Here is an 11,122-nt window from a genome sequence, read left to right as displayed (position 1 = left end):
CTGATCATCACATTCATCCCTACCATCTAGGTCATTCATCCCCTCCATTACAACTAACTCGTCCATCCCAGGCATCGGCGTAAGCTCGACATCCCAATCAGCACAACCATGTCTTTTAAAAAATCCATAAATTGTACAAGTCTCATGATACTAAGCATGGCATTTTCATTCAATAGGCCAAAAAAACTATGGTTTGGAAGAGGTATCAATAAAAGTATATGGTAATTTTCTATGGTTTTGTTTTCTGAAATATATAATTGATTGTCATGGTAATTTCCTATGGTTTTGTTTTCTCAAATATATAATTGATTGTCAAATAGGTTGTGTTATATATATATTTTTTAAATTCAAAATATCATAAAAAGAATAAAAGCTGAAATTGACACTTAATTTATTAACTTTAGTTAAAAAAAATCAAAGTCAATGACTACATTTTAGTAATAGAATCAGAATTTGGCTTGTGATTTATTCAAAATTATAATATTTTGAACGTTCATTTACCTATTTTAATGATATTAGAGAACTTGTATTGGTTTTCTTGTTTAAATCTTGATATAAAGTGAATTCGTTCTGAGAAAAAAAAACAAATCATTATTCCGTGTAAGAATGTGGATTAGGCTTTTGCTTCACAAAAAGAAAAAAAGACCCAAACATCTTTCACCATTGAACCACACTACCAGTGTCACTGTCACCATCAAAATGAATTGGTTAGTATAATATTTGCTTTGTTCCATATGGTGGATTAACACAAGCAGGGGGACCTACTTTGGGAGATCCAATTACAGCATATGCTTATGTTGACGAGCACTTGCAGCTCGAGTTTAATGCTTAAAGTTCCTCATACAGGTTAAAGTGCAACATACCGGCCATCAACTTCAAACACACTTTTCTACCATATTTTATCAGGTTAATTTGCATTTCCAGTTCTGGAGAAATACACCTAGGAGTAAAACATGAATTTCTCCAAAGATGCAAATCAACAAAGAAGCAATGTCATACTTTTGTTCACCCGGGTGACAAACCATGAAAAGGCCATTAAATTGTTTATGGGAATATTCCAATTGAGTCTGCAAAGTAGTTGGTTAATCAAGTCATCAATGATGAATTGAGATATGTTAAGGACACACCTCTTTTCTCATATTTGGTTGCGTGCATGTTTCGTGAAATATCTTTCATAAGCTACTCAACAAGGTAGCGTCTAAGAGAAATAAGAAAGCCTTTTTTCATATTCAGATTTTCTTTCTGAGAAAATCTTAAACAAACGGTTCCTAAAACAAGTAACCCAATGATAATGGAAAAGACATCCCTCCTACAAGTACATAACACAGACTCAAAAGACTTCCTAGTAGCCAAGTGCCAACAATTCATTCCCTGATGATTAGTAAATCTTCAAGAGTCACAAAACAAATGCCATGATGCCATCAACAAACGTCAATATTCAATCCCCAAAGCTGGCAGCCAGAAACATATATTACTTTTCTTTTTGGTGCTATATTCTAGTATATAATTATAGCTTAAGAAGCTACAAAATTTATTCGGCATCACCAGATCTACGATACGGCATGTATCTGTGGTCCTTAGCAGCATTCCTTCTCCTCCTTTTCTCAACAAATGCTTCAAGTTTGCCAGATGACTAAAAATGATGAACAGATAGATTTAGCAGAAAAGAGAGACAGTAAACAAGTGGTATAATTGGGTGGGGGCAGGGTTAAACACAAAAAGATGTTCTAAGATGTATACCTTGAGCTGATTATATTTCTCAATTAGCCTTTGTTTCCGTATTTCAGCTGCAAGGAATGGAAAAGGATGTGAGCATATATAGTGATGCTTCATTAAATTCATTTAACATGTATTTATCTGTTTGTGAATAGAAATGAGAGCAAGGCAGGAAGGATCACATTTCTTTAGATAAAAAGGACGTTTCCCCTGCTTTGCTGCTTCTCTCTCTTTCTTTTTATGATTCGTCAATATTGATGTATCAATATTCTTCGTTGAATCCGACTTCATTTGTTTATCCTGAAAAAACATGAATATATGATGAGGAAATCAATAAATATCATACTTTTGGAGGTAGAAGACAAACTAGTAATAGTGAAGTACGTACAACCCATGATATACGTTCTTCTATTTCACTTATGCGCTTCAGATCTTTATATTTTTTCAGTTCCTTCTTCAGAGCCTGGTACAACAAGATGATGTAATCAGAGTTCATAGAGTAAGCCCTACAAAAAATTCTACACGTATAATCTGGAAGACTACCTGTCTTTCAGCAGGAAGATCGTTTTCATATAAGAAATTATACCTCTTCTTAAACCTGCAAGTCCAAGCACATATTACAAGAGAAGTTCCCAGATTTAGTTGAAAGCATTGTTTAAAATGAAACTACTTGGTTATGCACTAAGATACAGATCAACATAAGGATCCTTCAACATAGTAGAGGCATAATATGTTTTAAGTAAGGATATCAGAAGCTTTTATATCTAGAAAGATAATTATTTATGACAGTGAAAAGGTTATTATCTACAACAGGAACTATGTCAAACTTGACTGTTTAAAATTTCCTCACATTAAGAAAGTCATTCATTTGAAATTTACATGTTTCTCTTCACTGCTTTAACCGCTCTCACTAAGTTGACTCCTCTATAAGAACGGAACTAGCGTCTTCTTAAGATATTAAGTAGTGGCACTTGGCTAGACATGCTCTAAAACAGCAAAGGCAACCAGAACTAACACAACTTAAAAGTAGCACAAAATTTCTTGAAGTTTATAATGATAACTGCATTGCAACTAAACAAGTGTACATGATAACAACATTAAAAAGGAAAAGAAGAATAAAGAGCACATGTCAAGAGGTGAACATACCCTTCAGGGTCAAGTGTACCACAAAGAGATTCAAATCTTGGATCACGTACAACCTGACATTATTAACCGTGTAGAAACTCAGAATAATAAACAGACACGTAAAATGATGAAAAAATCATTAATCATATCAGTTTTCAAATTTAACATAACTTGCACAACTCAACATCATAGCAACAGCACAAACATTTTAAAACTTCTAATAAACACTTACATAGCAAGAGGTATTGCAATAATTCACTTAACCCATCTCACATCCAAAGTCTACATACATGACACTCAGAGTCTTCATAATATGTGAGAATGTGTGCGCATGTGTAAAGCAAACAAGATATAGACTGCAATTGATCTTCCTACTCTACACAAGCTTGCAAATGGCCCTATTGGGTAGAAGCCTAGTAGGTCTAAAATGTAAAAATGCTACGCAAGCTTCTACAGGGCCTTATTAGAGTTTAAGGAGTTAAACCTCACGAACTCAGTGACAGACAGTAACATAAATTTAAAGCAAAAACTAAAAGAAAGTTACACTCTTTACAAGGAACAAATAAATCTACCTTCTTTGGAGCTTGGATGACCTCTCTAAAAGCAGAAACTGGCTTCTTGCTACTGGCCTCCATCGGCCTAGTAAAACATTACAGATTTCTTTGCATGAGGTTTCATGGACAAAAGAATCAGAATTAAAAAAAAAACAAAAAAAAACTCTAATAAACTGTTAAAATGCAATACCTATTCTTGTTAGCCCTTTTTAACTTTTTGTCTTCTTTGGGTTTCTGAATAAAAGCATGTGCCCCATTCGAGCGTGCTTTCTGCAATTCCTCAAACGTTACATCTGCTAACTCCTTCTCTATCTCCTGCTCCTCCTGTAATCATCAAATTCAATCACACTTCGCACTCACTATAAACCTAGTTTTGAAGAAATCCAAAAAATACAAAAAATATAACTTTATGAAACTTTGTCAAGTTACCCACATCTTCTGAGGAACTGTCGGTAATAGAGTCTTCTCTCTCGAGTTTTTCATACTGCGTTTCCATGGATTCTGGGACTCTGGCTCCTTGCTTTACCCTTTTTACAAGTAAATGAAATCAATTAGTCCCTAAGAGAAAAAATGTTATCAATTTCACGTGAAAAAAAAACGTTGAAGTTGAAAATGCATAAATTGATTGTGGGAAGAGTACCTTAGTCAAGTAATTTAGGAGCAATGGCGAAGGAGACAGTTAAAAGGTTCAGATTTTGCGACGAAATTAAAAGGACTGTGGTATATGGTGACTGAAACGAAAGGAAATTAGGCATAGAATGAAAACGACGACGGTTTGTGACCAGGAAACGGGCAAGACAATGACTTCTGCACCCAACTCTTGCTACCTGCACCTCCTCCTTGTTGCAATCTAATATTTAATTTTGTTCTGTTTCGCAGTTGGATTTATACTTCAATAACAAATTAAAAAAATATGCACAGGCAACCTCTAAAAATAATACTGTATAAAATTAAAATTATCTTTTAATCTTTTATTTTGATCACAAACTAAAAATAATTTTATTATAACATTAACAAAATTAATAAAAATATTTTGTAGATTCTCTATAAAAAGATTTAATAATTTCAATATAAATATTAATGGCATTTTTAAATTAATTTAGTTTTCAATAATATAAAAACAATTGTTAATGCACTCTTTGTATTTCTTTCACTAGTTGAAATTTAAATAATTAAAAACGTTACTATGTGAGATATTAACAATTCAAAATATTTATATATAATATTATAACTAATTACCATAATTCTGGTAACAGTATTTATTTATGTTATATATTTTTTATTCATATATCTAATAAACCTTAAATACAAGATATTTCCATAACAGATATAATTCGATTCAGTTATTCACTATTGTATTTGTTTCGACTGGATCCGGGCGGACCCTGTTAAAACACACCTCCTTACTGTCGAAGACGGACGGGCGAACGGCGAAGATGCACGGACCGGGCGAACACTGTTGGCGAACGTTGGAAACGGGCGGACATTGTTGAATCCCGCGAACCGAAGCAAGGTGCACTGGCGGGCGGCACAAAAGCGGGCGATCGTTGCTCCAGGTTCCAAACTGGGCGGACGTCCTCCAAGTGTGGGGGCGCTCACTCTCAGCTCCAAGTTGGACCGACGTCCTCCCTCTCCTGGCGCTGCTCCACGCTCCCAGTGGGGAGGGGCCGGGTACCTGCTAAAGGCACTCCGACGCTCAAGTCAGTAATATGACGGAGCGTGCTATAATGCATGCATATGTTGCGTTCTAAGCAATCTGTCCAGAAATCATACCTGCGACCTTTATTTATACTGATCGTAATGGGCTTTTACCTTTTGGGGGCCTGGAAACGGCCCAATAATGCCTTAATCTTTATTAAGGACTTTAACGTGTCATTAGTATTTAACCGTGTAATCAACAAAGTGAGGCGGCGGTTGGGCGGACGTCCGGTCCATGAATGATAGGAAACTCGTACCTGATTCTTGGGCGGACGTCCCAACTTGGGTGAACGCCTGATTCTGGAATGGCTGGACATTCGGTCCATATTATTGGGCGGACGTGCCAACATTGGACGGACGTCCGATTCCTGAGGACGGTCGGTCCAGACTGTTTGGCGGACGTCCGGATTACTGGACGGACGTCCACTTCTTAGATGGTGGACGTCCAATCTCGGTTGGGCGCTCGTCCTATGCCGGGTGGACGCTCGGTAGACACCTTGGGTGGACGTCCTTGGACGGATGTCCGGTTCTTGAGGACGTTCGGTCCATATTATTAGGCGGACGTGACATCCTTGGGCGGACATGCAACCTTTGTCGGTCGTCCGGTTTTGAACGGGCGGGCGCCGTCTATGTGGGCGTCCTTCCGTACGGCGTCCGACACTCCCTGGTACAGTATTCATATATTATGTTTTTTTAAAGAACTCAAAGCTTTTTTACTACGCGACAACCCGAAAATTTTTCAGTAACAAAAACAAACAATATCTTATAGATTAAAATAGTTGAAATAAACTTAAATTTTAAGAATTTATTAATAATTTTGATTAAATTTTATTTTATTAGTTTTGGTTTTAATATTATTTAGTTTAATTTTGATAAAGATAAAATAAGAATAGGTAAGTTTGATTTTTTATTTATTTAGGTGGAATATTATTTTATTTTATTAATATAAAATAGAGATAGATTAAATATTTTTTTTTATTTTAAGTAAGTTATATTTTGTTTTTAGTTTTTATTATTTGTATTTGGCCTATTTGTATTATTTAAAGGTTGTCAAGGTTCAATAAAAATAACCAGAGTGAATTGAAGAGTCTAATTATTTTTGTGAGTAGGTTTTTTTTCTACTTTTCAGAGTTTATGCTCTATGTACGGAGAGAAAAAAAGCAAGGAGAGAGTCCAACACCATGAGGGAAAAAAAGTGAGTGCTTGAGTTTTTTTTTAGAGATGACAAAGGAGATATTTGCGTGAGGTAAGTCTAAGTACAAGATCTCGTAAGAGAGTTTGAACATGTGGAGATGGATGAAAATGGGAGTTGCGGAGCTTATAGTTCGAATAGTGCATAAGATGGAAAACCATCTTGGAATGAACGGAGAAGAGGTGTCTCCTAATCGGGTTGCGGAAAAGATCTTGAGAAATCTAACGAATGATTTTGAAAGTATCGTGGTCAGGATTGAAAAGACAAATGATTTGTCAATCCTTATTGTGGAGGTGTTAACTAGGTAATTAAAGGCCCATGAACTAGGAAAGAAAAAGAAAGAGAAGGAACATGACGACAAGCAAAGTTTGACTTGAATGAAACTTGGATTACTTAGAGCCGAGGTCGAGGAGGTCGAGGACAAGGTAGACGTGGGCGAACTAATTTTTAGGATGATAATGAAGAACAAATCGGTCAGCAGAATTGGCATGACGGAGGAAAAGGGAAAGGTTGAGGAGATCGGTCATGCCAATTCTGTTGAACGGTTTGCTCTTCACTATCATTCTCAAAATTACCTCGGCCACGTCCACCTCGTCCTCGGGCTCTTGGACCTATGCTTTGAGTAATCTGAGTTTCATTCAAGTTAGTGTTTTAAGTGTGGCAAGCACGACCATTATGCAAATGACTGCAGATCAAGGAAGTGCTACAATTGTGATAAGTTCAGTCACATTGCTAAATTATGCCGAGCTAAGAAAAAAAAAGTGAGAGAATCCTCCTATAGAAGAAGAAGAAGATGATGATGAAAAAGAGTGTATAGTCATATATATTTTATTTTTTGTTTTTATTTTTTGTACTTGACCCTATTTACACTTATTAAAATAATGTCAAGGGTCAATGAAAATAACCATGATGAATTGAAGAGTTTAATTATTTGTGTGGATATTTTTTTTAACAAAAATGTCATTATAATTTTAAAATTTGAGTTTAAATATAAATAATTTAAAAACTATATATATCCATATTTTAAATTTGAAATTAAAATTATATGAAAATTTTGAATAATGAAAAAATTCAATTCCATATTAAAATTTAAAACTAAAAATATATTTAACCTTTATATAATTACTTACCCTTAGTAATTTTATGGTGATATATATATATATATATATATATATATATATATATATATATATATATATATATATATATATATATATATTATTTTATAGTTAATTTGATGACAAAATATTATATAAATGATACAGATTAAAACTTGATCTATAATTGACTTTATTCAATAATTTTATGCTTCGTAATAAAGTAGATTGATCTATGATATTGAGTTTATTCAATAATTTTGACATTATATTGCGATTTCGATAGGACGAAGAGGAACATGAAAATAAATGAAGTAGATTGATCTATGATTTTTTTAGTCTTTAATTTAATAATTAATTTTATATTTTTTCTTTTTGATCCAATTAAACTTTACATCTAACATACGGTTAAAAATACCACAAAAATATTTAATTAATACAATAAAAAATAAACACACACGTATCCATCTATTCATATTTATATATACATATAAAATTACGAAATTTTTAAAATATATAAAATAAAAAAAATTATAAAAAATAAGGGATAAAATTATTTAAAAAAATAAAAACAGAAATTTATAATATAAGAAATATTAATTTAGTCTCTATTTTAGGAGTTTATTCAATTTAGTCATTTTTTTAAAATTTAGTTATAATTTTTTTCAATTTTGTTTAATTTGGTTATTTTCTTAATACTATTTAAATGATTAATGTACGTTAAACCGTATATGTTATTATCATTTGTGACTTCTTTTGTCTTTTATTTATTTTTTTTAATTTAAAAATATATTAGGTGTCAAGCTAGCATTGTGTCATGTGGTTATGGTTAATGTTTTATATTCAAATTTGTTTTATACTCGTTATTTTTGTTCAATTTAGTCTCAATTTAAAAAAAATATAACAATTTTATTTTTTTCCAAGTTGAAACCAATTTTAATGATTATATAGTGATATTTTTATTAAAATTAACATTTGTACTCTTAACTTAAAGTTATAGTTGGTTTAAAATTGAAACAAAAAATTAAAAAGTAAGGAGTAACACCATTTGTTTAAACGTTAGTATATGGCTTTTTTGTTTTCTTTAATTGTTTTAAAATTTTAAAAGATAATAAAAATTTATCATGTGTCAACCTGATTTCATGTCACATGACAGTGTGATAACTCAGAAAAACTTAGTCTTAAAAGTTGATATGATGTTTAAATGATAAGACCACATTATTTTAATATTAAAATAACTAAATATATAAATATAATTTTTATTAATGGTCTCATTACTTAAAACACAAACTATCTTTCTATAACTTCTTCTCTTAGTGTCCATTACCTTCTCTCTTCAAGCTAACCATAGAGTAATCTCTTTGAATATCAGGAAATGTCTAGGTAATCACGACAGCAAAATCTTCATCCTTATTCAACTAATCTTCTTAAAAGAGTAAGTTAGTTTCTACTCTTTTCTTGAACTATATTCTCTTCCATGCATGAGTACATTCTTATGTTGCATGTGTCTCCTTAGCTTTATAGTATGTTCTCTATTGATCAATGGTTCAAATCGCATATCTTGATCCATGATTTGTAGGTGTAAATATAGTTATTTGAGCTGAGGTAGTGATGGTTAGTCCTTTATAGGTGTTGAAGCTTCCTATCGAGTAAGGGAAGCTAATTGTGGTTTATAAAGTCTTGGTAAGTTGTTAATTTGTGTTGATGTGCTTTATTTGAAATGAAGTTTAATTGGTGTGGTATTTAATATATAACTTGTTGAAATATGATATTATGATAATATGAGTGTTTGAAATTGAACCAAATTGTGTTATATGGGTTGGAAGAGCTTTGATGTGAATCCTTGATGATTGATGACTGTTTTAAATCACTTGAGATGAGGTTATTGATAATGTTGAATTTTTCCTATATTTCTATAATGAATAAGTAAACAAAATCAAATCTTTCTTAGCTTTCCACCTTTTTTATGCCTCAATTTGTTGTGTTTCTAAGTAGTTACATCTTGAGTTGTATTGATTCAATTTCATCACTAATCCCAACTTTTTACTACATTTAGATCGTTCACATGAAGCTTGTGTGTCAATCTAAAGAATCAAAGAACCATAGAAGCAAGAAGAAGTGTGAAAAAGAAGAACATTGAACATGACATCGTAGCTTGGGTGCAGTTAAGCCCCATTCATCTTGGCTTGTTGTAGCTAAGGTGAAGCTAACCTGCAGCTGAGCGCCTGCTCTCTAGAATGTTGCTACTAGGGTGCAGTTGAGCGCCTACTTTCTGGAATGTTGCCGCTGGCTGTAGTTGGGGTGCAACTGAGTGCTCTGCCACTAGAATTCTTTAGCCGGACTGTAATTGGGGTGCAGTTGAGTAGTGGCGACATTAATGTGGCAAATTTGGTTTATTTAGGGCTGAAACGTGAAGGGATTTGTATCTTTGGGCACCCAAACGCGATTGCTCTCTACTAGACCACTTGGAGGCGAAATAGGAGTTGTGGGAACAATCCTTCTTCTTCCTTGGGTTCTATCCCTTCTTCCATTTCCACCATTGTTGTAAGCTTAAGCTCTCCATTCATTGAGAGCTAGTTTCATTTATTGTTGGGGATTGATGTAACCACGAATCTCTTATGTAAACTACAGTGTTTTGAATTATTATATGCCTCTTTCATTGATTGTTAATGTTTACTTCCTTTACTTAAAGTTTGTTATGATGTAATCAACAATGACATGATTTTAGGGTTTGCTTAATATTGGCAAATATTGTGTGAATCTGGAACTAGATTAAACACCTAAAGGAAATTGTATCTAGGAATAGAACTAGGACCTTTGCTTGTCGTTAATCTCAATTCTGAATGTGGAAATAATTGTTAGGTTTTCCAAGGGATTGAAATCTAATAAGGAAGTCTAATCTTATCGGTTTATACATGAAACAATTTGGTACACTTGCCAAAGTCTCAATAAGTTTTTGGCGCCGCTATTGGGGACCCATCTCTAAGACTAGACTTTTGTGTGATTTTTAACCGATTTAGACTCTATTCTTTTGTGTATATTTTTCTGTTTTATTATAATTACTATATCTATATTTTTGGGCTAACTTGTGGCTCGGGTTTGGTTGTTCTCTAGTGTATGCAGGGAAATATCCGAACAAGGAGGACTGTGTCATCTGAACCACTCCTTGTCGACCCTGAGATCGAGAAAACAGCTCGCAGAAACAAAAGTGGCACAAGGAGACGACGAGCTATAAGTCAACAAGCTGCCCTTGAATCTTCAACTTCTTTCAACAATCAAAACAGTGAACTTCTTGATACTTCTTTAGTGAACAAAATGGCTGGCACAAGACCACCTCCAAGGAGAACCATAGGGGACTCTATTGCTTACACAAGCCCGAGAAACTTCTCAAGCATTGTGAGGCCCACTATGAGTGACAAGCTGGCAGAAATGAAGCCTGCTATACTCCAGCTCATCAACTCAAATCAATTTTCTAGCATGGAGAATGAAGACCCTCATGCTCATTTGGTCACTTTCTATGAATTGTGTGGCTCTCTGGGTGTAATGGGGGAGGATGAAGAAGCGTTGTACATGAGACTCTTCCCATTTTCTCTGAATGGCAAAGCAAAGGCTTGGCTTCAATCACAGCCTAATCAAAGTTTGACTAGTTGAGAGGATGTGGAACACAAATTTCTTGTTCGCTTCTTTCTACCATCATAGAGCACATAAATAAAGGTTGCAATTGCTACTTTCGTCTAAGG

General features: G+C 33.7%; 1 protein-coding gene across 2 annotated transcripts; it reads right to left on the bottom strand.

Annotated features, from left to right (window-relative positions):
- Positions 1-1,199: 1,199 nt before the first annotated feature.
- On the bottom strand, positions 1,200-4,238 carry LOC108337270 (uncharacterized). Of its 2 annotated transcripts, none has more exons than XM_017573758.2 (10): positions 4,036-4,238; positions 3,829-3,922; positions 3,586-3,719; positions 3,414-3,480; positions 2,863-2,915; positions 2,260-2,314; positions 2,105-2,179; positions 1,899-2,016; positions 1,741-1,787; positions 1,200-1,633 (listed from the first exon to the last, which is right to left on the bottom strand). In XM_017573758.2, exons 2-10 carry the CDS (start codon positions 3,889-3,891, stop codon positions 1,532-1,534), a joined length of 714 nt encoding a protein of 237 aa, XP_017429247.1. In that variant the 5' UTR covers positions 3,892-3,922; positions 4,036-4,238; the 3' UTR covers positions 1,200-1,531. The 2 variants fall into 2 exon arrangements, with proteins under 2 accessions (XP_017429247.1, XP_052724247.1); XM_052868287.1 differs by having other exon boundaries at positions 3,829-3,953; positions 4,036-4,222.
- Positions 4,239-11,122: the final 6,884 nt, after the last annotated feature.

Source organism: Vigna angularis, chromosome 9 (genome assembly GCF_016808095.1).
Source record: "Vigna angularis cultivar LongXiaoDou No.4 chromosome 9, ASM1680809v1, whole genome shotgun sequence".
Taxonomy (NCBI): Eukaryota; Viridiplantae; Streptophyta; class Magnoliopsida; order Fabales; family Fabaceae; genus Vigna; species Vigna angularis.
This window is presented reverse-complemented; position numbering and strand designations above follow the sequence as displayed.